The 26,756-nt window shown below is 44.5% G+C and overlaps 1 protein-coding gene across 2 annotated transcripts in view; it reads left to right on the forward strand.

Moving 5' to 3' along the window:
* The window catches only part of UTP14A (UTP14A small subunit processome component), a 413,069-nt gene that overhangs the window by 184,614 nt on the left and 201,699 nt on the right, over positions 1-26,756 (forward strand). For both annotated transcript variants that reach the window (XM_078688447.1, XM_078688446.1), the window contains exon 9: positions 12,244-12,367. In XM_078688447.1, coding sequence (XP_078544573.1) covers positions 12,244-12,367 — 124 coding nt within the window. The remainder of the gene's footprint in view (positions 1-12,243; positions 12,368-26,756) is intronic.

Here is a 26,756-nt window from a genome sequence, read left to right on the forward strand (position 1 = left end):
GCTTCCTCCAGCCCCGATTCCAGCATTGCCACTTCGACCGATTTGTGTCTGGGCTTTACCTTGCTGATGTGTTTTGTAAATTTCAGCGCCGACTTCGCATCTGTAAAGAAGTGCGATTGTTCCTCATGTGTTATCTTTAACTTGGCTGGGTATTACATTGCATAGGGCACCGATGCTTCCGGCAGCAGCTTCTGCACCAGCACAATCTCCTTCCGTGCCGATTGCACTGCCGGTGTATAATCCGAAAAGAACGATAGTTTATCTCCCTTATACATCACTGGTTCTTTAGCTCTGGCCTCCCTTAGAATGGCATCCCTGCCAGCGTAATTTAATAAACGTGCAATGATTGGGCGCGGCGGCGCACCTGGGTTCGGTCGCGGACCCAGTGAGCGGTGCGCCCTCTCCACTATCATCACCGCCGACAGGACTGGCCCAAACAATTCTCGCAGCATTCCATCCATGAAAGATTCCATCCTGTTTATGGGCGTAGTTTCCGACAGACCAAGAACGCGTATGTTATTTCTTCGTGAACGCGCTTCTAAATCTTCATTCTTGGCACTAATCACTGCCAGCACCTTTTCCATCTGTAACAACTGCGTACGTGCCTCAGCCTGCGCATCATGTTCATCCGACACACGGTTCTCGAGAACATCAATCCTATGTTCATGCTTCTCAACTTTCTTTTTTACCATGGCCAGACCCGTTACCAGAGCATCAATCTTACTATCGATAGTTTTCATGCCTGCTTGCAGTTCCAGCAGGATGGACCTCGAAACGTCTTCCGCTCCCTCCGCAAGGCTCGAAGCGCTATTAGGATCACTCTGATCAGCCAAGCCATCTGCAGTTCTAGTTGTCCTTTTATTTTCAAACTGCAGTTTCGCTTGCCTTTGCTCTGTTTTGCCCATGATGCGAGATACTGAGGCCAGTCGCCCACCTGGGGTCCCGTCACAGTGCAGATATTAGAAGGAATATTCGCCCAGTCAGAGTTCTATATAAGCTCTCTCGTACACCCAGGGCACTGGACCACTTTTTCTCAAGGCGCCAGCCTCCGTCTCCAGCAATGATTCGCCACCTCTCCTCACCGGAAGTGCAGGGGCCCCCTACCAGCTATCCATGCCACTCCATACAGTTCCTTTGACGGCTGCACAATGAAACCGGTTCACACGAAGTGTGGAACTCGAGCAGGTTCCCCAAACCAGTGGTATGTGCACTTTTCTGCGCTGCAAGCCCAGGACGGCACCCACGCTACCCCCTTACAATCAAGCGATCCCCCAGAGCCCCTCCTGCCGCTCACGCCCAATATAAGGACGGTAACCCGGCAGAGAAGACCCACAGAAGACCCCCGGATCAAGGAGCAGCGCTGGCGCTAGTAAATCCCGGCGGGAAGCACCGCACAGGCCGCCACCCTCCATAGCACCGCTTCGCAGCCCCGCAAGGTGCCTCACCCCAAACAGGCTCTGCACCCCATGTGACTAGCACCGCCCAGGCCCGCCTGGCCCGACCCACGCCGGCGCCACACACACCGCCAGAGATCAAACCTACCTGGGCGCCTTCCACCACCGTCTGTGCCCGCTCTTCCTCTCCAATCTCCGGCCCATACGATCTTCCGCAGGCTCAGCAGTAGAGCACACCTGTGCCTCAGTCCCGGCGAAAGGCTCCCGCTGCGGTCGTGGTCCTGTGCGACCTCTATCTCGGCCGCCCTGGCTCCTCACAGTCGGTCCGCTCCAGCCTGCGATAGTCTGCTCCAGCCCCAAAGGGATAAGTGTCCCTCAGCAGCCCTCTCCACTCGCCTCAAATCCGGCCGTTTCACCCACCTCCAAAACGCTCTCGGGGCTGCAGTCAGTGCGGCGCCATTTTGTACTTGTGCCCGCTGACTCGGCCTCTTCGAATTTCAGGGCAGCGCCGGGGGGCGAGGGACACCAAACTCCACCAGCCGGTCCTCCTATACAGCCTGCACACTGAGGGGGAGTCTTGGCCCTTGCAGGGGGGGCATAAAGGATGGTATTCGCCCGGTGTTGATGCTGGCGCGGGGAGCTCCCTCAGCAGGCAGCCATTCCGCTACGCAACTAAGCCACGCCCCGTTTGGGGCCTTATTAGTGTTTAGCCATGCAACAGTTGATGTTGTTGCACCAAGGATATTGTGCTGCATAACTAAATACTTATAAGGTCCCAAAAGCAAGACCTATTGGCTATGCCAATGCTTGTTAGTACTTGTTCCTCTCTGTTAGATTACCCTTTTGCAAATGGCTTTGTTTTTTGTAAAAAAATAATTCTCACCACTTTTTGGATAGAAGTACACAGAGAGAGAAACCACAATACTTTTCAATGATTTAAAAAAAAAAATATAATAATAACAGGGAAAGTATCTAGACCTCGTAGCTAGATGATTACTGTAAAATGGACCCCCTAATAACTTACATCCTTTCCAGAAAATTCTTCCATTACTCCGTGCTAAGACATATTCACAAAAGATTTAGATGGGCATCATAAACAACCCCCCTACCTCCTCCTCCCCCTCCACCCCCCCGGCCCCCCGAAAATTATATTAGCACATTTACTTACTCTTTGGATTGTGTTGCACAACTGATTTGTAAGGGGGGGGGGCTAAAAGCTGAATGTGTGTAATGAAAATAAGTTTAAAAACAAGCATTTACAATGCAATAGGTCTCGCAGCATTAAAGTTTGAGTTACTGGCATTGTAAATGACAATGCTTTGCATTAATTTTTTTTTATTATTTGCAATTGGTATATAAACATAGTTTGTGAATGGTTAGTTGGTGCTTATGCTAAGCAAAGTTGGCAGTAATATAGAGTGCTAGTCTTGCTTGTTATAAGCATGCTGATTTAAAGCGATCTGATACCTATAGGTAAAGTTTGCGCTATATAAAAGTAAAAACTAATAAATACATTTAAAAAAAGCCTACCTGTACCACGTTTGTTCTTATTCTGCGATGCCACATATCTTTGGGTCCCTGTACTTAACTGCACCCAGCTGTGGGAAACCACCATGGCAGGAACAAGGTGTTGCGGGGCAGACACAGGCAATGTAGCCACTGTCTTGTGGCTGCACCGCGAGGTAACAGTGTAGGGGCAGGAAGGCGGGCAGTTGGTAGTGCTGTGCCATAGCAGTGTAGTTCTCTGTGTATGCTGGGCATGGGGGTTGCTATTGGCTGACAAGAAGTGGTGAGGAGGTGCCGGTACGGTGTGCCTGCTTCCTGATCTTGGGCAGGCGACAGGTAAAAACAAGATGACATATTGGTGTATAGTGACAGTATGGAATAAGGCTTTGAAGGAGGTGTTGGGCAGACTTTCGGACTTAGGTCTAACATTGTGCAAAGAGAAATGTGCATTCCAGGTAACAGAGTACTGAGGTCACACCTTATCTTTGGTTAAACCAAAGAAAGATTTATTTGCAGCAATAAAATTCGCACCCATACCTCAGGGGAAGGACCAATTGCAGTCATTCCTAGGACTGATCGACTATTATTTAAAGTTTGTCCACAATTTTGCTAGCAAGACCGAATGTTTAAAAGTGTTGATAAGGAAAGGAGTTAAATACTTGTGGGGCGTCTAACAATAAAAATGTTTAGATAACATTAAACAAGAGATTTCTAATGTCGCTATTCTTGTTCTCTTTGACACCAACAAAAGGCCAAGTTTCACAGTGGATGCCAGTACCACTGGTATCAGTGCATAACTCAGCGGCGAAAACGCTGTTGCACATCACTGCTCTGTGATTGAAAAGGAGACATTAGCAGCAGCATGGGGTATGGAATATTTTAGAACATGTGTGGGGACATCAGATAACGCTCCAAACTGACCACAAGCCACTAATGGAAATGTCATCCCTGGGTAGTTCAGGTAAAGGGTCGGCAAGGCTGGCTTCACAGTTGCAGGAGTACTGTTTTACAGTTGAATACATACCGGGCTGGAGGAACGTCCAAGCCGACTGCCTGTCAACTGTATCATTGGACTGGAAGAGTGTGGATGAGGAAGGTGTAGGTAGGAGTGGTAGCCAGTGTGGAGGATGCCGTTCACTGGAGTTGTGGAGCAGTTAGTAAGTCCGAGTGTCATGTTCTATCAATAATGATGAAGTTTTGAAGGCAGTACAGGAAATGATCAGGAGAGGGGGGAAGAAGAAAGTGTGCTGCCTAATGCCGAGGCCCTTCAGTAAAGTGTTGGATGAGTTGTCATTGGTTGCTGACAAGGTGGTAATGCGTGGGGACAAGATTGTGCTCCCTATTGGTGTTCGGAAGCGGTTACTTGAAATAGCTAATGAGGGGCATCTGGGGCAAACTGTTACGAAGAAAAGGGCAAGGATGGAGTTTTGGTTGCCAGGAATGGACAAAGATATAGTGGCATGGGTGGAGCGGTGTAATGAGTGCAGGGAATGCAAGAAGAGGTTGAAATTGGGCTCCCAAGTTGCACTAGGCAGCATTCAGGGCCCAGGTAACATGGCTTAGTGTGTGTCTTGACTTTATTGGTCCTGTCTCTGGTGTTAACCGGGCGGAGAGATTTGCAATGGTGTTGAAAGATGATCACTCAAGGTGGTTGATTGTAAAATGTATCCTGGAAATATCTACTAAGATCACAATAAGTGTACTATGTGATGGTTTTGGGAATGAGAGTTTTCCTGCTGTCGTTGTTACAGACAATAGAACCAGAGGAGCAGTCACAAAACAAAATTACCTCTCACTTTGAAAAAGTTTGGCATGACCTTGAGTGAATGGACATGGGAAATGTGCAAGCGCAAATTTACCTAGGGAGTTTGATGTTGTGAGCTTTGTCCAGTATAATTATTGAGGAATTTAGCAAAAAGATTCGCGTTTTACAGGCATTTTTCGGGGAGTGCTAAAAAAAAAAAAAAGTTTGTTCACAGTCTGACCTTCCACAGAGTTTTTTGTGGGTTCCTTCCAAGAAGGCAGAGCTGCCTATAACTTTAAAACATCTAAATGGTACATCTAACCAATTTACCCAGTTTACACATCTAATCTGCTTTCATCCACTCTGGAGCTCGTATTTCAGGTTTTCCAAGTTAGAAATGCAGCAACCAGTGCATATGAAATTATTATTTGTAAGACCAATCTTTGAAGACAAATATCTTGCACTATTTCATAATTTAAAGCAGAAAGCTGCTGAATGGGAATTCGGCCATTCACAAACTGTTATTTTCAGGTAACAGGTTAGCACAGCTCATCAGATAGTTCTTATCCATTCAACTTCAACTGCAAGATCAGGAAGAAGAAAAATTACTATTCTGTGTAATTCGGTCTCATATGTGAAGGGATACAGATTTGGGTTGTAGAAGTAAATTTAGTAATGCCAATAACTTTAGTTTTGTTTTATTCCAAACGAGAGAGGAGAACATATTGAACAAATGAGTGGCACTAACATTCAGTGTCGATGCCGAGTGGCATGTAATGTGGCAAGTGAAAGCGAGCCTCTGCTGCACTCCTCACTAACATAGGCAGTCATTAAAGGCCCTCTGGAGAAAGATGCTCTGCTTGTGGATTACAGCTTCTGTAACACAGTGGGGCTCCAGTCACTGGGAGGTGCAATCATAACTGGGTGGTCTACCACTGATAGAATTGCGCAATTGTGCCCTTCACTAACGTAGAAGTCACAGTAGGAGCTCCCCAGCCCCCGATTAAGCTGGGGGAGCGGGGACCTCACGGCGCCACTGAATGGAACTCTATTGGCGTCTCAGGAGATGAGAGTTTTTGGGTGCATGTGGAATAAGGCTTGGTATAATCCCTCGGCCAAAAGAATGGTTGAGAGGGCAAATCGCACGATCAAAGGTGCTTTGGAATTCGCTTTAGCAAACAATCTAGATATTGAGGAGGTGGTCTCTGATTTGGTGTGGGCGTATCACATGGAGAATGCGGCCACCAAATAAATTCCCTTTTACGATATGAGAGGGTGAAGACCTACAACTAAACTTGTTCCATCGTGGGTAAGGGATTTGATTGAAGGACAAGGTGTGAAAGCAAGTGGTGATGTTTCAGTGGAAGAAAAGACTGGTTCAAAGTGCGTTCTGGTCGGATTAAGAGGGGCTTAAGTTAGTTTTGGTGGCCCTTTCACGTCAGAGAGGTGAATCATTGGCATGTAGCCCTAGTCAATGGAGAGGGGTGGAACTTCTGCAGAGTGGCAAAATATTATCCTTTTTAAAGAGAGGGAGGTAAACAAATGAAAGAGGAAGGTTTTGAGGGTGATGAGTGCAGTGGGCATATGTTGCAAGATCACCGGATGGTGGGAGGCATGAGATCAAGTGACAATTCACATACCCCTGGGCCAAGAGGGGACAATTTGGATGGTGGCGATGTAAGGAGGAATTCCGGTTTACAGAGACCCCCAACATTTTTTACAAGAATATGTAAAAAATTGTGGTTTTATGAAATTATTTTGCTCTCATTGCGTTTAAGGTTTTCTCTCTTTCCCACTGCAATTCATTTCATATTTATTGTTTTTGTCTTGTGGTTTCAAAAGAGAAACATTGTTGAGTAAACTTTGTAACTTACTTTTATCTTTACATTATTCTTTAGCATGAATGAAGGGAGATATGTTGTGATCTTGCTCCTTGTAATGCCAAACCGTGTCTCTAATTCCAAACATGTATTTATATAGGAGTGTGGAATGTTGGTTAAGCACTGGTTCTGTTGTCATGGGGCTTCTTGTAAGTTCCAGGCAGTGGCAGTTACAGCTGCCTGGAAGTAGGAGCAGCATATATGGAGAACCGTATCCTGAATAAAGAACTTTACTGCAGCTTTGAGTGTGAGAATCCTGTGATTACAACATATTTCCTTCATGCCTAGTGTTAGATGACACCAGAAAGTTGTCTCTCTCCCATTTAGTAGTGATGTTTAATAAATAGCCCGTGACGAGTTGATTCACTTTGTGACAAATCCTCCTTTTGCACAAATCGGTTATGATATTTAAATTTTGTAGCATTTATTTTTTTCGAATATTTAATTATGTTATTGGATTTTTAACTATGAGGAGTGGCTGTATGAGCTACTCGATGATTTTCTGTATGTTCTTGTGTACCTTATTGACCTTCAGAAGAGGGCTACATCATTTTTTTTTTTGAATAAAACTTGTTATAAATGAAGCTACGCCCGCACAGATATAAAGTAGCCAATAGTCACACTCACCCGTAAAGAAGCATCCACGTGGGAGCCACCAAAAGATACATTGGAAGGCGGCAAAAAAAAGGACTTTGCTCTCACGTGGAGCAAGAGTGGATACATTCAACGTGAGTAACCCGTAGGAGGTGACGTGCTCACGTCGACTGATACAAAGCGGGTGGCTCTCGGTTGCAATCGCGCCAGCGGAGTTGGGGAGGGATGCGTAAGTAAGTCATCATTGATTAAAACTCTACTCACCAGCTTTGAGCCACCTTCCATGGATCTTACGGAAATTCCGGGTGCCTCGGGTCAGCTAAACACACCACACAAGACTGACAGTCCATTAACAAGTGAAAAGACAGCTTGGGCCGTCTCTGCTACAGTTGCAGAGTTGGACGCGCAGCAGCTAGCTTCCGTGTCAGAGGCGCCTGTAGTTTCCCCAGGCATCGTAACCAATAAACAACCCGTTAAGATTTTCCCGCCCTATCGTGTGCCGTGATACATTCTCTCTTGCCTCATTATCTATACCCAATGAAACGTCTGACCGGAGATCCAGCAGCCAATCCCATAGCAAGGGCCCTTCAACCTATCCAGGCTCAGCACCCTTTGCCTACCGCTAATAGGATATGTTTCCACCTGCGTGATTAGTCGTGAGAACCTGGGAGCCTCAAGCTATGACCCTTCTCTCAGTAACTACGGGACGAAAGACGTCCGTAAGGAGTAGCAACGGACAACGAATTTTCACGGCAATTCTGCGGATAGTTTGGACAGATGGTCAGCCTGAGATCAACCTTACCTGCTGGGCTGCAGCAATGTTACCACAAAGCCTGGTTTCAGAACATGACATTTGTGTCTCCGTATTAAGGTGTTGAATAGCAAGTCTGGCGATGTTCTAGAAAAGAAGACCATGTCCGAGGAGAAACGAGAAAAGAACACGGTGAGTGGGTGTGGGTGGGGGTGGAGGGGGGGGGGTCGGCCGTTTGTATATGTGTGGCTGAGTGTGTGCGCGCATGCGTGATCGTGATCCATGATCGTGATCCATGGTGACTGAAGAGCTCGCCGGAATCGGAGCGCGTGTTCACTCGCGCGACCTGATCCGATTCTGGCAGGCTGCGTGCGCGTGCCAGTCTCTTGTTAGTCCTTGAAAGCTGTAACAATCACAATAGACTCGCTTTGCGGCAGCAGGGCTTCGCCCTGCAATCGCAGACGCGAACACCTAATAACTGATACAATCATGAGGTTTGTACAGTGAATGGGAGATAAATATATTTTTGGGCAGTTCTAGTACACATCGGAATGGCAACTTTGTTTCCACTGTAAAGAAAATGAAATAAGCATATAAAAACATATTTAGAACTTAAGACAAGGATGTGTGTAGCATTGTCTGGACTAGTTTGTTGAAAGCTGTAAATTAGAATCATAAGGCATTCGGAAATAAGTAATCATTGGTTATGAGGCTAATAACAACTGAATAAGACAGCACAATATTTGTTTGAAGGATTGGCTGTAGTCTATTATTCACTGCGCACCAATAATACACCTCCAGTTAGAATTTCTGGGGCTAATGAGGTATCATATTTTGATGTTGACTATCTCCAAATATTAGACATCACTAGCCACTGCTAGATTGCCGACTACAATAGGTGTGTTTCCTTGTATGATACTGTGAGAAATTGGGTTGTTGATTGAGGAGGGTGTGAGCCCTTCTAAAGCAACAGCCACAATCATTGTCAGGGTGAACCACAAAAAGTCACTAAATTAACCTGTGCATGGCACAAAAGCAGTTGGGCTTAACCCAAAGGTAATGTGGAGAGTATTTATGCAGCACACAAACTGTAATAAAGCAAAAACTCAAAGAAATCCCACACCAATTTAGAGAAATAGTGACATTTAATAAATAAAATGAGACCAAAATGACAAAAATCCATTCTGTAGAACTGGAGATAAGCAATTTTAAAGGTTTAGATCAAAGTTGTGCCAAAACGGACAATGTGCCAACCAGGGTATCCGGTCGCCCTGGACCCGGACAAAGTCACAAGTTCAGGCCGTCTTTGATGGAGCCCATGCCGGGCACAGGACCAAGTTTGGCCTGCTGAGCAGTGTACCTTTTGTCCTAGGTGCGAAGTCTGCCCGACGCTGCTTTGCAAGGCTTTGCGTTGCTCGACGTTGGTTCCAATGAATTTGGCAGCTGTGCAGCGATGCTTTATGTTGCTCATCGTTTATTCCAGTGAGACTGGCAGCTGTTTATTGATGCATTGCGTGGCTTTGCGTTGCTCACCGTTGGTTCTGCTGAAGCTTGCAGCTGTGCAGCGAGGCTTTGTTGGACTTTGTGTTGCTTCGCACCAGGTTTGGTGGAACCTTCTGTTATGCAAGGAGAAGCTCTCTCTGAAGCCAGCCAAGGGCCCAGGACCTGGGGAGGTACCTCTTGGGGATCAGGAACTCACTCCAGCAGAGGCCAGCACAGCTCAGACCGGTCCAGGAAGGTTGAGTGCAGCAGGTCAGTGGGGCAGTTGCAGGGAGGTCTCTGTAGTTTGTTGGGTCCCTGTAGCTCAGAACAGGAGATCAGTCAGCTGACACTTCGAGTTACTCAAAATGAAGGGAGCAGGTCCAGTCTTACTTCTCAGACAGCATGGCCTGGAATTTACTGCCTCTCTACCCTGATCCCAGCTTGTTTGGCAGGCACATTAGGCCAGCACTAAGTTCTCTGTGAGTATCTATGGCAGTGCCCTTGACTTGAAGCGTAAGTGTAGTATGTGACAGCTCCACCTCTCCTCCCCGCCCCCCCCCCCCCCACCCCCACCCACACACACCCCTTATCCTGCCTTGGATGACTCATCCTTCCAACACCCAGTTCTTCTGTTGTGTGGCTGTCTGGGAGGAATACACATAGGCCAATTATCAGCTGCACCTAGTCTTGTGACCCAGGGCACAGACTGCACCAAATTGTTAGGACAAGTAAATGTCAACTTTCTAAAATTAGCATTTTCAGTATTGTGACTTGGTCTGATTTTACCATTAAAGACAGTTTAAGATTTCAATTCTTTAGAGACCAGACTATTCATTCCTACCTACTCCCTCCCAATCAAATGTTATCACATATTAAATGTAATAACATAACCCAATGTTATTGTTTGGGAGTGGCAGGCTTTGCAGTAGAGAAACAACAAATCTAAAGGTTTTTTACTACAAGGACATGAAAAAAGTGGAAGTACATTTCCAACTATTTAAATACACTGCACCCGCCCTATGGGCTGCTTAGGGCCTACCCTGGGGGACAGTGGTATCCACTTGAAAAATGTATGTAGCATGCGAAGAGTGAGGAAGTAGGTGGTTTAGACCGCTTTGATCTGCGGATTCAAGTTGAGTTTGTGGTCAATGATGGTTCCAAGATTTCTGGTGTGTTTAGAGGGTGTGGGTGCGGGTACTAGAGTAAATAATCCGGCCTGCTGGAGGAAAAAATCAGGGACAAGAATAGATAACAAATGGGTTTTGAGTGCAAAAATCAGGAAGAAAAATACTTTGCGACACTCCATGCCCTTAAAAGCCCTGCCTTGTGTATGCTTTAAACAGTAACTGACCTCAGCGGAGGAAACTCTGTAACTTCTCTGATTGGGATAGTCTAACTTTAAATGGTCTAATCACCATCTTAAGCAGGGCATTGTAAAGGCTTAGTTCCGCCTCTCTTGGAAAATTCATGGCATTCATTTCACCCCGGCAAGAAGGCGTCGTTTGACATCCACTGTACTGTGCAGCATTTTGAAACCCCAGTGCTGCCTGTGCTCAGTGCTACTGCAACCTGCTGAAACCTCCAGGTCACCATGATCGCTAAAGCAGTAGAGTAGCTCCTCCTGCAAAGTAGCTCGGCTTCTGACTGAGAATGGCGTTTTGCAACTCAATTATGTAAAAGGCATTAAGACACTTCTTCGTCCTCTTAATCTGAAAAAATGTAGATACATTTTTGGTTCTGTCTTCTTCATAAATGTGACATCCAGCATTTATAGTCTTTTGTACAAATCTGTATGTTTCTGTTGTTCCTCTCTGGGCGTCAGTTGAAAGTTAAGAGTTTTATTCACACTTTTATTCAGTAAGTCATTAAGATTGACAGAAATGCTGCCATTAGAGGCACGCATCAATAGTTTGTTGATGTTTTCTCGCACTTCATTTGAAGGATTAGAACTTCATGGTTAGTAGCAGGCTCTAATTTTTGGTATCACTGGTTATACATTTGTGAAGCATGCCAAAAGCATATTCCACCTAAAGGAAACCAATATTGTTACTTTTTTATGCAGCATTTTATATACATGGTCACCAGCTATGATACGTTTTGCACAAATTCCTTAATAAGGGATTTAAAGATTTACAGAAATGCTGACAGAAGCATGTACTAAACGTGTAATGTTAGCACTGATCGCAAAGTTAAATATAAGAAATTCGGTTCTTAAGATTTCATTCTTGATGCATATACTGGAATTTCTTACAAGAATCTCCAGTTTGGAGCAAAGAGTGTCTAACTCCCTGATGTCAGTGCTTGTGGAAAATATAATGGGGACCAGCATAAAGTGAGTGCAATACTATCCAAGTGTATTTACATTTTTTGCTTTGTAAATCATGGTAGCACAGAAGGCACAGTCCTCTGTGCCATGTGAGTTATGCACAATGCCACTCAGTGTTGACCCTGAATCAGATATAAGCAAGAGTAGTATTAGTTCTCTAGGCCCTTTTGCTCATTCAATCTTAGAATTAAAATTTATGTTTCAGCCCTATGTGCTTCAGTCAGTGGGTTTCACAAAACATCTGTCTACCTCATCCCTTCAGCCGCTCTCTGTTGCAGTGTACTGTAGTCCGACATCCAAAATAGTCAGACTCCCTTCCAAGATGTCTTATTTATATTGCTCTGTGAGCATATTTGTGAATGTATTTTGCCCAACATTCTAGGTTGGTTGAGGTAATGCTTTGCCCTCATTGTGCACTACATACCTCTGGAGAAGCCTGTTTATTCACATGTGTAAATGTACATCATGTAATATGTATGGAATGATTTCAAACAACATGCTCCTTTTTACTGAGAGAGTATTTGTCTTTGTGACATACTGTAAGTTCTCTTCTGTCGCTATTCTAGATTCCACAGAGTTCTGAAAAAAGGCAAGCAGAAGGATGCATTAAAAGAGTTTGAAGAGCTTCGGAAAACCAACCCGCAGGCAGCTTTGGAAGAACTACAGAAAATTGACAAAACCAGGATTGTGGTGAGGCAGCAATGAATTCTTCAGCCGAATAGAAGTAGTGGCATGCATGTGTGATCTTGATTTGGTTAAATCAGTTTGAATAGGTATTCTAATCTATGTTCATGGCAGATGAGAGCAAGACGTTTTGCCTATTGTCAATTATCATTTACAGTACCCAGCCAGCACTCTGATATCTACCTAATCCATTGGCTTGATATTATTTTCACCCTTTCATTTCTTGTGTTGCATTTATAACATCCGTAATTATCTTGTGTCATGGTGGGAATGCTCCACTTTTCAGAGCTCCTAGTTCTCTTCTATGTTCTATGATCTGCCCACTGCTGTTTCTGATATTGTGATCTATTGGACAAGGTTCTTCCTACTATCGGCAGAAACCGACGTCTGAGAAAGAGTCAATGATACAAGGCTTCTTCTGCCTGGGCCTCCTCTTGGCATAGATTTGTCAAAGGCCAGGTCTCCCCATGAGCCCATTGTTTGGGAACCTGTTCCTGTCCTCCTCTAATTGCTACATTCCAAGACACAAGACTTGTGAATACCCCTTCCAGCCTTTCTGCCCTCTCTGGTAAAAGTGTGGTAAATAAATAAATAATACCTCTATTTTTGACTAGACATACAATAACAGATAGCTCAATAAATAAGAGTCAAGATTCGAGGTAGCTGGAGTTTGCAGGTTTAATACAGCATAAAGGACAGGAACAGGACAACCTGCACGGGAATAGGATGGCAGCGCTGCCTGGGGCAGGGACAAAGGAATGGTAACTTTTAATAACAGTGCACAAGTATATATACTTAAACAAAATGCATGAGGTTCAATACAATAGGCGTAGCAGTGGGCAGGGCCTGTAGCAGTCGCGAAAGATAAGGCAGAAAGTAGGTGTAACAAAAGGCGTGAACAGGGCGTATACATAGACATGTGATGTAAACGTAACGGAATATGTCATAAATGGGGCGGAAACATGGAGGGGGCTACCTAAGGAGCCGGGACCTCTAACCTAGTGGTGCGCGCAAGCTGGCAATGACGTGTTACTAGGAGAAGCTGGGGGCTATGACTTCTGAGCTAGAAGGAGAGACGAAAGTCTGGAGAGTCAGAGCGACATGTACCTAAACACTATCTAGTATCTGATGTTTAGAGAACATGTTGATAGAATCCAAAAGTTATCAGGGCAAAGGCTAACAGACACTAAGACTGGTGCATGCATAATTCTACATGTAGTGTGTGTTGAGGAATATTAAATGATCATTAATACAGTATTTCTCTTACATGGAGACTTAAAGGCTAGACCATGACGGAAACTATTGATGCGATTCAGTAGCTTAGGAATGCAGGGAAGGAGAGCTGGACTGATAACTAGAATCATAACATACTCTTGGCAGACTGGCAGGCAGAGCCAGGCCGAGCCGGGCACTGCGAGGCAGGAAGTAAGTGAAGGGTCAGGGATACAGGTGGGGGCTGTATCGCTCCTCAGAGAGGGTTTAGGAGACAGGAGCTGAATCTGGTGTCCGGGCCCTTTTGAGGCCTAGAAACGGAGACTTTTACAATGAAATAACGTGCACACTGAGAAACGTGGCAACGTAACTTTACATAGGCTTAATATTCGTAGCTTTCACGAGAACTGGAAACTGGCATACTAGAGATGGACACAACTGTAATTGCGTCTTTAATCGATCATGGGGAATACATATGCATATTAATCATGCACATACAACATAACATGGGGAACACGTAGGGACACAGAACATGGCAAAATTTACTTTTCCACATTCCCTCCTTGTCACTACGTTTCCATCAGGAAACATCAATATTCATGATACCATCTATCATTTCATACAGTATCATTTGCTCGTCTCGAATTGTCTTGGAACGGGACTTAGGATGGGACTTGGGATACAGGATGTAGCACAAATGCCGCAAATCGCAGGGCCACATTGTAAACAGAGGCAGCAACTGAAAATAATCATTACTGCTATACCTAGGAATGACAATACTTTCCATCCCCAAGCAGATATGATACTCCAGAGCCAACCGGACCATGTCCAGGTGCCTGGATTCTCGTGTAACTGATGGGCAATTTTATGAAGTCTGGTTATAGCTGAATAAACAGACGGCGCGTTATTAGGAATGAAAATGCAGCAACTAGATCCGATGACTCTACATGCTCCTCCTCTATCGGCCAGTATGACGTCAAGAACGAGACGATTTTGGAGCAAATCTCGTAGCAGATTGCTCTTCGGTTAAGTTACCTAGAGCAGAGGCAGTCTCATTCACTACTGCTTCAAGGGTTCTGGTTAGTCTACGTATTAACTTACTATTCTGGATAGGTCCTATAAAGAAGAAGAATCCTTTATTGAAATCTGTATACTGTTCTAGAGCAGTTTCAGTTTGATCGACAATCGGGGACTCAATCTCCCTTCTATGTCTAATGTGTACTAGATGTGTGTTTCTGTGATAATCGGATGGGGCTAGGAAAACTGGTGGCAGTAGGAAGGCAATGTAACATGTTCCATCCCAATCGAGGGGCAGACGAACATATGCGGTCTGACCACAAACAAAATAAGAATGACGTGAGGCTTTGAAAATAGATTTCCCACTGTCACTATACTTGACAATAGTAGTACAATCACTATGTCCTACATGTGCGGAACCATTTTTTTCGGACACATAATTCGCCTTTGACTGGTAGTACTGAAATAGCAGGTAAATCTGGAGTAGTATCAGACTGAACATTCAGGACCATAAAATTCGAAGAATAATTACTTAAATTATAAACTTCATTTTCTAGGTCTAACCCGGTTCTATGGGTGAGACCTTGCTTGTCTGGAAAACATGTACTATTCAGAAGGGACATATCATTTGAAGATGACGTTAACATGGACCATGCTCCACACGAACCATTATGTGAAAACGGATAAGGAAAGAGTGGCAGAACTCCCTTCGGTGTCTGGAAAGGGGGGAGTCGACCACACACCCAACAATTAGTGGCATTGCTGGTCTGGTGTGAATAGTGTAACATACGGATAAATGTGTTATTGCGCATAGCAAGACGATAGGATAGCTCGTGAGGAGGCAGATCACTAAATGTGTGTTCTACTGTAGCATTAGAAAACTTATTTACATGAGAAATTGAAAAACATAAATGTAATGCATAACTTGTGCAGGTAACCATCAAACTCAAAAATAGAAGAAAACATAAAATAACAATACATCTGATGGAGTTTTGACTAACTCTCTCACTATGGGGGTCTATCTCATACATGTCAGAAACCTGTCTAACCGTTTCACCCGAGGGGGACTTAGACAATTAAACTGGCTGACTTATTTTACTAGACCGGAGCTTATTTTTATACTCCTGCTGCGGAGTTTTCTCTAACAGGGAGGGCTTTGAATCAAAGTCAATAGCGGGACAGTCCTTGATAATAGTATCTTGGCAGTCTTTAAAATCTTGACAATCCTTGGAAATGTTCTTGGAAACAGTTTTTAGTCGGAGTCCGTGAAATTTCTTGACATGCGACAGGTGCACCCACCCCTTCCTGCCTTCCAACTTCACGGCAGTGCGGGTGGTCAAAAGGACTAACTTCGGCTCCTTCCAGCGAGGCTCCAGCGGACTTGAACGATCAAAATTCCGGATTAAAACCAGGGTGCCGGGAAGGACCTCGTGTGGCTTGACTTCAGTATTGTCGGGAAATGCAGCGGCAACCTGTGAACGACAAGAGTGTAGGGCAGACATCAAGGAAGCTAGGTAATCTGTCAGCATATTACTGGAAACATCTGTAATACTTCGGGGTCTAGGTGTACCCCACATATTCGGGGGGCGGCCGAATACGACCTCATAAGGGGACAGACCTGATCTGGAGTGTGCGACCATGCGCATATAGAATAGGGCAACTGGCAGGGCTACTAGCCAGTCTACACCTTTCTCTTTGCATACTTTGGCAATACGGATTTTCAAGGTTTGATTATGTCTCTCTACAAGACCTGCTGCTTCAGGGTGGCGTACACAATGGAACTTCCACTGGTACCCTAGTAAAAGGGAAACGTGCTTCATAAGTTCAGATGAGAATGGCTGGCCGTTATCAGAATACACGACCCTAGGGAGTCCATAACGGGGGAAGAATTCACGAACCAGCTGCTTGGCAGTGGTCGCGGCTGTGTAATCTGGGACTGGATATGCCTCTGTCCACCTGGACAAAGCGCATACAACTACAAGGACATACTTAAAACCTCGACATCGCTCCATCTGAATGTAATCCATTTGGAGGACCTCAAAAGGGTGGTCAGGGGGCTGGAATCCGCCTTGTTCCACCGGGACACTTTTACCTGGATTGAACTGGCAACATATCATACAAGTACGGACTTTCTGCTTGGCTGCAGCTCGCAAATGCTTGTTAAACCAAATGTTCTGGATACTGTCTAACATGGCTTTTTCTCCTAAGTGTGCTGGACTATGTGCGGTATTGATAATGACTTGAACCATTGAGTCGGGGAGAAACCATGTGGCTTTTCCCTTCGTCAACCATCCCTGATCGGTCTGGACCCCTCCTTGTTCGGACCATTTCTTAATTTCTTCAGGAGTAGCATGTAACTGGATATCTATGACATCTTGAGTAGGGTCCTTGACTGTCGTACAAGTGGTCTGTTCTAGAGTGGATGTCGGTGTCTTGTTAACGGGTATGTCTGGTGTCTGTGCTGTAAGCTTGGCTGTTCGATCCGCTAGATCATTACCTTGGGAAATAATGTCAGTAACTTTCGTATGTGCTTTGCATTTCATGATAGCGATAGCTGTTGGTAAATGTATTGCATCTAACAGAGCTTGAATAAGGAAACCATGCTGAATCTTGGTTCCATGAGAAGTCATGAAACCTCTCTCTTGCCAGAGCACTCCAAAGTCGTGTACGACTCCGAATGCGTAGCGTGAATCTGTGTAGATATTAACTTTCAGGTTCTTGGCATGTATGCAGGCTTGTGTCAGAGCAACTAGCTCTGCTGCTTGAGCAGACAGGGTGTCAATACGGTGTGTCTCTATAACTTCAGTGTCAGTAGTCACTGCATACGCGGCTACTAGTTCTCCTGTACTTGTTCTCATACATGAACCATCCACATAAAGTGTCAGGTCGGGATCTGGTAATGGAATATCTGTCAGGTCTTGTCTTGGCTTTGTCATGGTGTTAACTACTTCCACACAGTCATGTGTGGCAGGATTTGAAGTAACTGACGGTAACAGTGTAGCAGGATTTAGAATGTTGCAGCGTCTGATTTCTATGTGTGGCTGGAACAGTGTCAATTCATAACCTGTTAAACGTGCAATGGTCAAGTGCTGAGTCTGGGTTCGGTTTAAAAGAACTTCCACGGAGTGTGAAACTTGTACTGTCAGGGAATGTCCTAACACTATGGAATCACTTTGTCTGATAGCTAGTGCTGTGGCTGCAACTGACTTGAGGCACGCAGGCAGAGCCTGGGCTACTGGATCTAATGTGCTCGAAAAATAAGCACAGGGCTTGTATTGTCCTGCTTGATCTTGTGTGAGAACAGATAATGCTGTACCATTACGTTCTGTGACAAAAAGTGTAAAAGGCTTACTGTAGTTTGGTGTTGCTAGAACAGGAGCTTGACATAAGGCTTTCTTTAATTCATTAAAAGCAAGTGTATGTTCCTGGGTCCAAGGGAGGACAGTCGATACGGCTGCCTCCTGTGTCGTAAACTGTATCAGTGGCTTGGCTAGAAATGCATACTGAGGAATCCATTGTCTGCAGTAAGAAGTGAGGCCAATAAAAGCTCGTACCTCCTTCTGGGTCTTGGGCTGAGGAAGACTCGCTATTAACTGGATACGGTCAGGTGTCAACTGCCTACCCCTCTTGGACAGTAAGTGGCCTAAGTAGATCACTTGCTGGACACAGAATTGAAGCTTCGAAGGGGACACCTTGTGCCCCATCTCGGCTAGGAAGTACAGAACTGTAAGTGACGCTCGCTCGCAGTCACGTTCAGAACGGGCTGTGATCAGTAGATCATCGACATACTGGAGCAGGGCAGTGTCAGTTGGCATGTGAATGTTGTCTAGTTGTCTCTTAAGTGCTTGACTGTAAATACTAGGACTTTCTGTGAAACCTTGAGGAGCTCGTGTGAATTTATAGCTCCTTCCATTTAAACAGAATCCGAAAAGAAACTGACTGTCTGGATGAATCGGGACACTGAAAAATGCATTCTTGAGGTCTATGACTGTGAAAAATGTAGCCTCAGAATCAATGGCTGTCAATAGGGAAGAAATATCTGGGACAACTGGGTACTGGGGAATGATACATTTATTGAGTTCTCGAAGGTCAATCACTAATCGATATACTGGGGGTGCATTTGGATCAGTACGTTTCATGACTGGAATGATAGGAGAATTACATACATTGGAGTCAGTTTCTACAACTACTCCTTGAGCAATGAGCTCGTCAATAATTTTGGATAAGGCTGCTACAGCCTCAGGTGGCAATCTGTACTGTCTGATTCGTGGTAACACTACACCTTGCTTGAGAGTCACACGATGGGGTGTGATTTGCATAAAACCAACATCAGTTGGACCTTGCGCCCATAGATGCTGCGGAACATTTAACAATCTTGGATCAAAATCACGTAATACATAGTGACCCTTAAAGTCACGTAAAAACAAACGTATTCCTTCTGGGGAGCAGCAAATAACTGCACCTAATTCTTTTAATGTCTTAATGCCTAACAAATTTTCTGGACATGACTTCGTAAGTAATAGATCAGTAGTTCGGGACAATGGACCAACTTCTAGGTAACTGGTTTGGAAATCTCGTTAACTATTGGCTTTCCTGAAAATCCAAGGGAAACATTTCTAGAGCCTGAGAGCGGAGCCCCTGGAACCTCGTCATGACTAATAGTCGTCCTACTTGCCCCTGTATCAATCAAAAACTTTCTGTCTTTCCCTAATACTTGACTATGAACATAGGGACCTTCTTGATCTACAGGAATCTCGATGAGAGGCAAGCCTACCTCCCTCTCTAGGCTGTTTCATGAATACGCTTGATACTCTGGATACTCTGTCTGTGCATACTGGTACATCTGCTGTGTAACATGCTGTGTCGCAGCGATAGGCTGCGGTGCCGTAACTGTCTGTTGTGCATTCTGTGGCTGAGAAGTCTGTGAAACTTGTTCTTGTCTAGGCGGACGTGGTCTTTCTTTAGTTTTACCAGTGGCTATATTGTGTTTCAGAACTGCACACTCGTTTATAAAATGACCTGGCTGTTTACAGTAATTGCATGTCCCTTTAACGGGAGCTGCAGGATGACTGGCTTGATTCGGACCCCTCTTCTGACTGTCTTGTGGAACAGATTGTGCAACTAGTACTTTCATTTTCGTGTCTTTCATACGTCTTCTCTCGTGTTCTTGCTCTTCTCTGATTCTATTCTGGTGATACTGGAGCATCTGTAACATCTGGGACGGAGTATTAGCTTGCCAGGTACTCTCGACTTTCAAAACTCGATTCTTAACTTGTGGACTTGAATTCTCGACTAATTTAGTAACAAAAAGATGAGGGTATGACTCGCTACTCGTCTTCAGACCACTGTTTATGATAAAACATTTCTCAAATCTGGAATAAAAATCACTAGTGTCTTCGTCTTGTTTCTGTTTACAGGCTGAGATTGCATCCCAGTCTTCCTTTTTAGTGGCTAATAATCTAGGTAAAACTTGTATTAATAATTCTGGTAATTCTTTACATTTGTCTCCAAGACCGGTACCTGGTACTCGTATCTTATCTTCAGCTTCTAGAGCTGTCCAATCGATCTTTTTCTCTCCCACCTCCCAATCCTTTTCCTTGAGTTTTTCGTATACCCCTGCGGGCAACAGGACTTTTAACATTTTAATAATATCTGGATACGTGTATTCTCCCATACGGAGCATGTCCTTTAATTCTCGGTGGAACCCTGCTGGATCTTTGTCGTGACAGGGAATTAATTTCTTCATCTCTAAGAGTTCCATCTTTGTAACTGGGGTGTAAACAAATACACGTTGCATTTCACCACCCGTTGTCCTAACTGGGTGTACTTCTCGTAACGGATGCTGTCTGTCTATGTAAAACGGTTTACTTTCCGGGGGTGAGACATGAACAAAATGCGGGTTCAAAAACGTTCTATATTTGTGGCGCTGTTCTAGAATGACACTAATTATATCAGTACCTAAACCTTTCCATCTATACTGGAGTAACTCGTTCAGGATATCATGTAACGGACCTGGATCAGAATGTTGACCCTCATACAGCGTAATGAGGTGCTGGATCATATACATACCCACCAGTCGCTGCTCGGCTGGGGGCAGTTTCAGAAACATTTGTGCCACTATTTCGTCTGGAAAAGTAGTAGAATCAGTAATCCATCGGACTGCTGATCGGGCTAGTTCTTGTTCATGCATAGTACTAAGTTCACTATAACCGATTCGTGATTTCAGAATTTGATCGGTAGCTTGAAATACTTGTTCTAGAGAGCCTTGTTCTGGTGCTGGAAGATGAAAAACTTTCTTGTGTTCTAGGCATAAATGTCGGTCTGGAAATCTAGATTTACCTACATACGCTATTCTGGCGGGATTCTCGTCGTCTACCTCTTCAGTAGAAGAGTCATTTTCTTTCTCGCTTCCTAGAGCTTCTTTGCGTTGTTCGTGTAACCTTATTATTTCTTTACGTATTTTCTTGTACATACTCTCTATACTATTGAGTGTCTTGTGCTTACCCTCGGCTATATTATCACTCCACTTTGTCAGAATTTTCATTTCTGTCGGATCTTTAGTCGGGGAATCTTGTTCCCGTATTAAACAATTGATCAGAAACTTTAATAACATGAACTGGATCTCAGATTTTCTGTGAGACATGACTTCACCAATACTTTCTGGATCTTGTCCTGTACGAATGAAACGATACATTCTGTCTAGATCTTCTTTCATATTCGGTAGGGTGACCAAATACTCGGACACCTGCCTTATACGTACGGAATATATAACCATACTATCCTCGCCTGGGACTGGATCATAACAGCATTCAGTAAGAGCTCGCCTGATTTCTGCAATGGACTGATATTTAGGCGTACGCTGTAACGCACGTTCATGTAACTCGACTGGCCCTAGACGTCTACTTGGCGGCGGGGTACCAGGAGGACCTCCTCCCGCGGCCCCTAAGCTGGAATTGTCGACTGATACTCTTCGTGCTGGCAAGGTGACTGATGTGGCGGGAATTTGTACTACGGGCTGGACCGGGGGTACCGTAACAGGTACTGCAACAGGTGCCCCGGTGACTGGAGGAGCAGGATTTACATTATTTACAGGAGCTGGCGGAACAGGATTTGCATATTCTGGGACTGTGTCGTCCAAATAGGACGAGAGAAAAATATCAGCTGCGGTCGGTTTGTGACGTAGCTTGGTCGGAACTAAAGGTGGCGGAAAATTACTGGATGCCTCCGGGGTTGCTTTTGGCAAGCCCTCGGCAAGAAGAGGGTACATACCCTTAATAAGGGCATTCCTCTGTCTGTCTGACTGTTCGGTTTTAACTCGTTCACCTATTTCGATTAATTCCCTTTCTTGGGCTCTTTCTGAGGATTCTCTACTTAATTCTGACTTTCTGATTTCTTTTTCTGTTCTTTTATGAGATTCTTTGCGCCATAACTCGATGGCATCTTTCTGTGACTGTCTGGCTTTCTTTTTCCATAATACTTCTTCTACTCGCATGATGCACTCGGCATCCCATGTGCCTGATACAGGCCATCTATATTTCTCTTCTAATTCCTTAGTGTACTCGACCCATAAGTCTAGATATAATATGGCACTTATGCCATGCTTATGATACATAAAATGACCTGGACTGTCCCTAGGTGGGACAGGAACTGCTTCTTCTAACAGACCTTTTCTAGTTCTTAACTGACGTAACTTGGAGAATAGAGGCATGACTGGGTTGGAGTCTAGACACAATACAATACACAATGAACACGATAATTACTTGAGACTGATCACTCATACCACGACATTAAAAACACATTGAAATGACATTTAAAATAACAGTTCGAACAGAAACATTACCTGGAATACTTGAGAACAGAAACACATGAATTTCTCGAGACTAGAACTTACTAGAGTTACTAGATGCACTGCTGAAACAGTACGAAACATACCGGTCTCATAAAGAGACACGTCAGGACCCGCATCCACCTAGGTGGATACTTCGTGTTGGATTTGCGTACCCAAACCCACGGACCAGAGACAAATTAATTGACCCTGTCTAGATACTACCCCAGCAACGGTACTCACCGGGCAGCAAGAACGGAAGGCCTCGGACTGGACTGGACTGCTACGACGACGGACTACGAACTTCGGACTTCAGTTACGGGTGGGCCTCCGGATACCTCGGACCTTGGACTCTCGGCTTGGGCTCTGGTCGGGACTCGCCGCGTTCCTCCACCGCCTAGTCTGGATGCTGGACCGCAACCTCCGTCTCCTCCGTGGGCCTGAGGGATACTTGAAGCAGAAATATCTGCACGTGCACGGTATGGTTCCGTCACGGCTGCAGAGGATCAGGGGGCTTGCGTGGCTTCACCGGCGCGTGGGGAAAGGGCAAGTCCCTATTCGGGCGCCATTATGTGGTAAATAAATAAATAATACCTCTATTTTTGACTAGACATACAATAACAGATAGCTCAATAAATAAGAGTCAAGATTCGAGGTAGCTGGAGTTTGCAGGTTTAATACAGCATAAAGGACAGGAACAGGACAACCTGCACGGGAATAGGATGGCAGCGCTGCCTGGGGCAGGGACAAAGGAATGGTAACTTTTAATAACAGTGCACAAGTATATATACTTAAACAAAATGCATGAGGTTCAATACAATAGGCGTAGCAGTGGGCAGGGCCTGTAGCAGTCGCGAAAGATAAGGCAGAAAGTAGGTGTAACAAAAGGCGTGAACAGGGCGTATACATAGACATGTGATGTAAACGTAACGGAATATGTCATAAATCGGGCGGAAACAGGGAGGGGGCTACCTAAGGAGCCGGGACCTCTAACCTAGTGGTGCGCGCAAGCTGGCAATGACGTGTTACTAGGAGAAGCTGGGGGCTATGACTTCTGAGCTAGAAGGAGAGACGAAAGTCTGGAGAGTCAGAGCGACATGTACCTAAACACTATCTAGTATCTGATGTTTAGAGAACATGTTGATAGAATCCAAAAGTTATCAGGGCAAAGGCTAACAGACACTAAGACTGGTGCATGCATAATTCTACATGTAGTGTGTGTTGAGGAATATTAAATGATCATTAATACAGTATTTCTCTTACATGGAGACTTAAAGGCTAGACCATGACGGAAACTATTGATGCGATTCAGTAGCTTAGGAATGCAGGGAAGGAGAGCTGGACTGATAACTAGAATCATAACATACTCTTGGCAGACTGGCAGGCAGAGCCAGGCCGAGCCGGGCACTGCGAGGCAGGAAGTAAGTGAAGGGTCAGGGATACAGGTGGGGGCTGTATCGCTCCTCGGAGAGGGTTTAGGAGACAGGAGCTGAATCTGGTGTCCGGGCCCTTTTGAGGCCTAGAAACGGAGACTTTTACAATGAAATAACGTGCACACTGAGAAACGTGGCAACGTAACTTTACATAGGCTTAATATTCGTAGCTTTCACGAGAACTGGAAACTGGCATACTAGAGATGGACACAACTGTAATTGCGTCTTTAATCGATCATGGGGAATACATATGCATATTAATCATGCACATACAACATAACATGGGGAACACGTAGGGACACAGAACATGGCAAAATTTACTTTTCCACAAAAGAGCTTTTCAAATTTTCACCAGGGCCTAATTACTGCAGGTAGGAAGCCAGGCAGAACTTAATACATTTCTACCAGGGCCTTCGGGCAGTACAAAGTATCTTTTTATGGTTAGTTTCCTAATCTAGTTTCATAAATCCTGAGTATGCTTGACTAACATTTTTGACAAATATTAAAGTGGAACTTTGAATCAAGTTTTTAGTTTTTTCCTGGCCAAAATTTGCAGTTGTAAAATTAGGCTTTAATTCACATGTAGGCTTTCCCTTGGGATAGTGCCACTTTACCTAGACTTGTGTGCTACAAGGCATATTTAATGGTTACTTACCTAATTTATACAAATAGTTATATACGTGTCAGAGCACTTTCCTCTGTCATGTGTTACTGCATGTTTTCAAGCTGCAGTTTGCTAGGCCACAGTGATAAACCAACGTGAAGAAGCACTTGCTCCTTGTAGCCACCTGAAAGGATACTGCTATGAAAAATATTTTGACGAGTCCTATGCTCCAGAGCAACATCCACAAACTAGGAAATGTACTCTGCTTCCCCAATTTACACTAAAAAGTAGGCATACTCTTGACACATTCATGATAGCCTCTGTAAGAAATAAATCAATAAGAGACGAGACCGATTACACTGAACAATAGTTCAGTTTCTCCCAAGTCTCTCTAAAGATTTAATTTGATTTGATTTGATTTTAAATCTTATAGAGCGCAGCGTATGCCCATAGGCGTCTTGGCGCTAAAACAGCCTGGAGACTAAAATTCTGAACTTATTAGTTGTTGAACAGCCAGGTTTTCAGCCGACTTCTGAACAACATCAGGGAGTTGCTATTTTTGATCTCTAATGGAAGGGAGTTTCATACCTTAGCAGTACCAACAATAAAACTCCTCACCCCCCAGCGTAACTGCTTGTACCTCGGGACTACCAATAAGTGTGCCTGTGCTGATCTTAAATTTCTGGAAGGAGAATATTTCTTGAGATGTGTTCTCAGATAAAGAGGCCCTTTCCCCTGTAATGCCTTAAATGCAAGACATTGAGCCTTAAAAGTAATTCTCTTCACCACCGGCAGCCAGTGAAGATCCCTCAAACGATTAGTTACTGATTCATGTTTGGGAATATTTAAGATTAGTCTTGCCACTGCATTCTGCATCTGTTGGAGTCTAAGAAGGAACTGTGCTTGAAGTCCCATGTACAAAGCGTTTCCATAGTCCAATCGCGATATAGCCAATGCAGTGACCACCGTTTTTAGAGTATCCACAGGGATAAACGGACAGATCTTCCTAATCATTTTTAAAATGCCCCAGAAGGTGGAGGCAGCTCTGTTAATTTGACCTTCAAATGTCAATCTTTGGTCAAATATTACCCCTAGATTTCTAACCTTTGAGACTGGTAGTGGGCAGTCTCCCAAATCGGCCGGCCACCACTTTGGGGACCAAAAGGAGGTGTTGGAGCCTAGTAGTAAAACCTCTGTCTTATCGCCGTTCAGTTTGAGGCAATTTTTCTGCATCCATGTGTTTATCTGTACCATGCAGATGTTAAAACGTTCAGCCGTCTCTTCAATATTGCTTGATACTGAGATCACCACCTGTGTATCATCGGCGTATTATATGACCAAGAATCTAAATTGTCTAATGATTGCTGCCAGCTGGGCTACATAAATGTTAAAAAGAGTGGGGCTCAGGGATGAGCCCTGAGGCACCCCACATGGCAGCTCGAATGTTTTAGAAACCCTACCATCCATTTCTACCAGAAATGTTCTGTTTGTTAAAAATGATGTTAGTAATTTGGTGGCACTGTCTTGGAAACCCAATTCCTCAAGTCTTTCGATCAAGATTTCATGGTTGACCGTGTCGAAAGCCGCCGACAGATCTAACAAAATCAAGGTGGCCTTCTTTCCTTCATCCAGAGTTTTTCTTAATTCTTCTACTGCCATCACCAAGGCGATCTTGATTCCATGTCCCTCTCTAAATCCATATTGAGAATGATCTAATAAGTCTCCTTCTGCGATAAAGGACATGATCTGCCTATTAATCAGCTTTTCTAACACTTTGGCGCAGAAAGGAATCCTAGATATTGGCCTATAGCTGTTGGGCTCTGTCGGGTCCATAGTGGCTTTCTTTAACAAAAGCCGAACCAAAGCTTTTTTCCATAAATCTGGAAAGATACTGGACTGAATTATTTCTAGGAAGACTATTCTAAGTTGCTCACTGATTGGCTCTGGACACATATGAAAGATTTTAGGAGGGCAAGGGTCCGATGGAGCTCCTGCCTTTGTTATCTTTACTACTTGGGTGATCTGGTCCTCAGTAGGTGGGAGAAAAGAGAAAGCTATCTCAGAGGCGGGGCTGTGAACACATTTGGACTCATTTATAGTCCCTCCATAAGTATGAAGTTGGGGTGAAAATGGTGTTTCCAAGCAAATTTACATTCCGAGTCAGTTGCATAGTGTGCTGGGAGTGTTTTTTCCAGTGCAAATCCCCCTCGGACAATACTTGGACACAAATGTATGGGGATAACAGTTTGGAAATGTATTACGTTTGTAAAACGGACCAGTGTGGGTTCATGTTAACCCCAGCAA

Source organism: Lissotriton helveticus, chromosome 4_1, assembly GCF_964261635.1.
Source record: "Lissotriton helveticus chromosome 4_1, aLisHel1.1, whole genome shotgun sequence".
Classification (NCBI taxonomy): domain Eukaryota; kingdom Metazoa; phylum Chordata; class Amphibia; order Caudata; family Salamandridae; genus Lissotriton; species Lissotriton helveticus.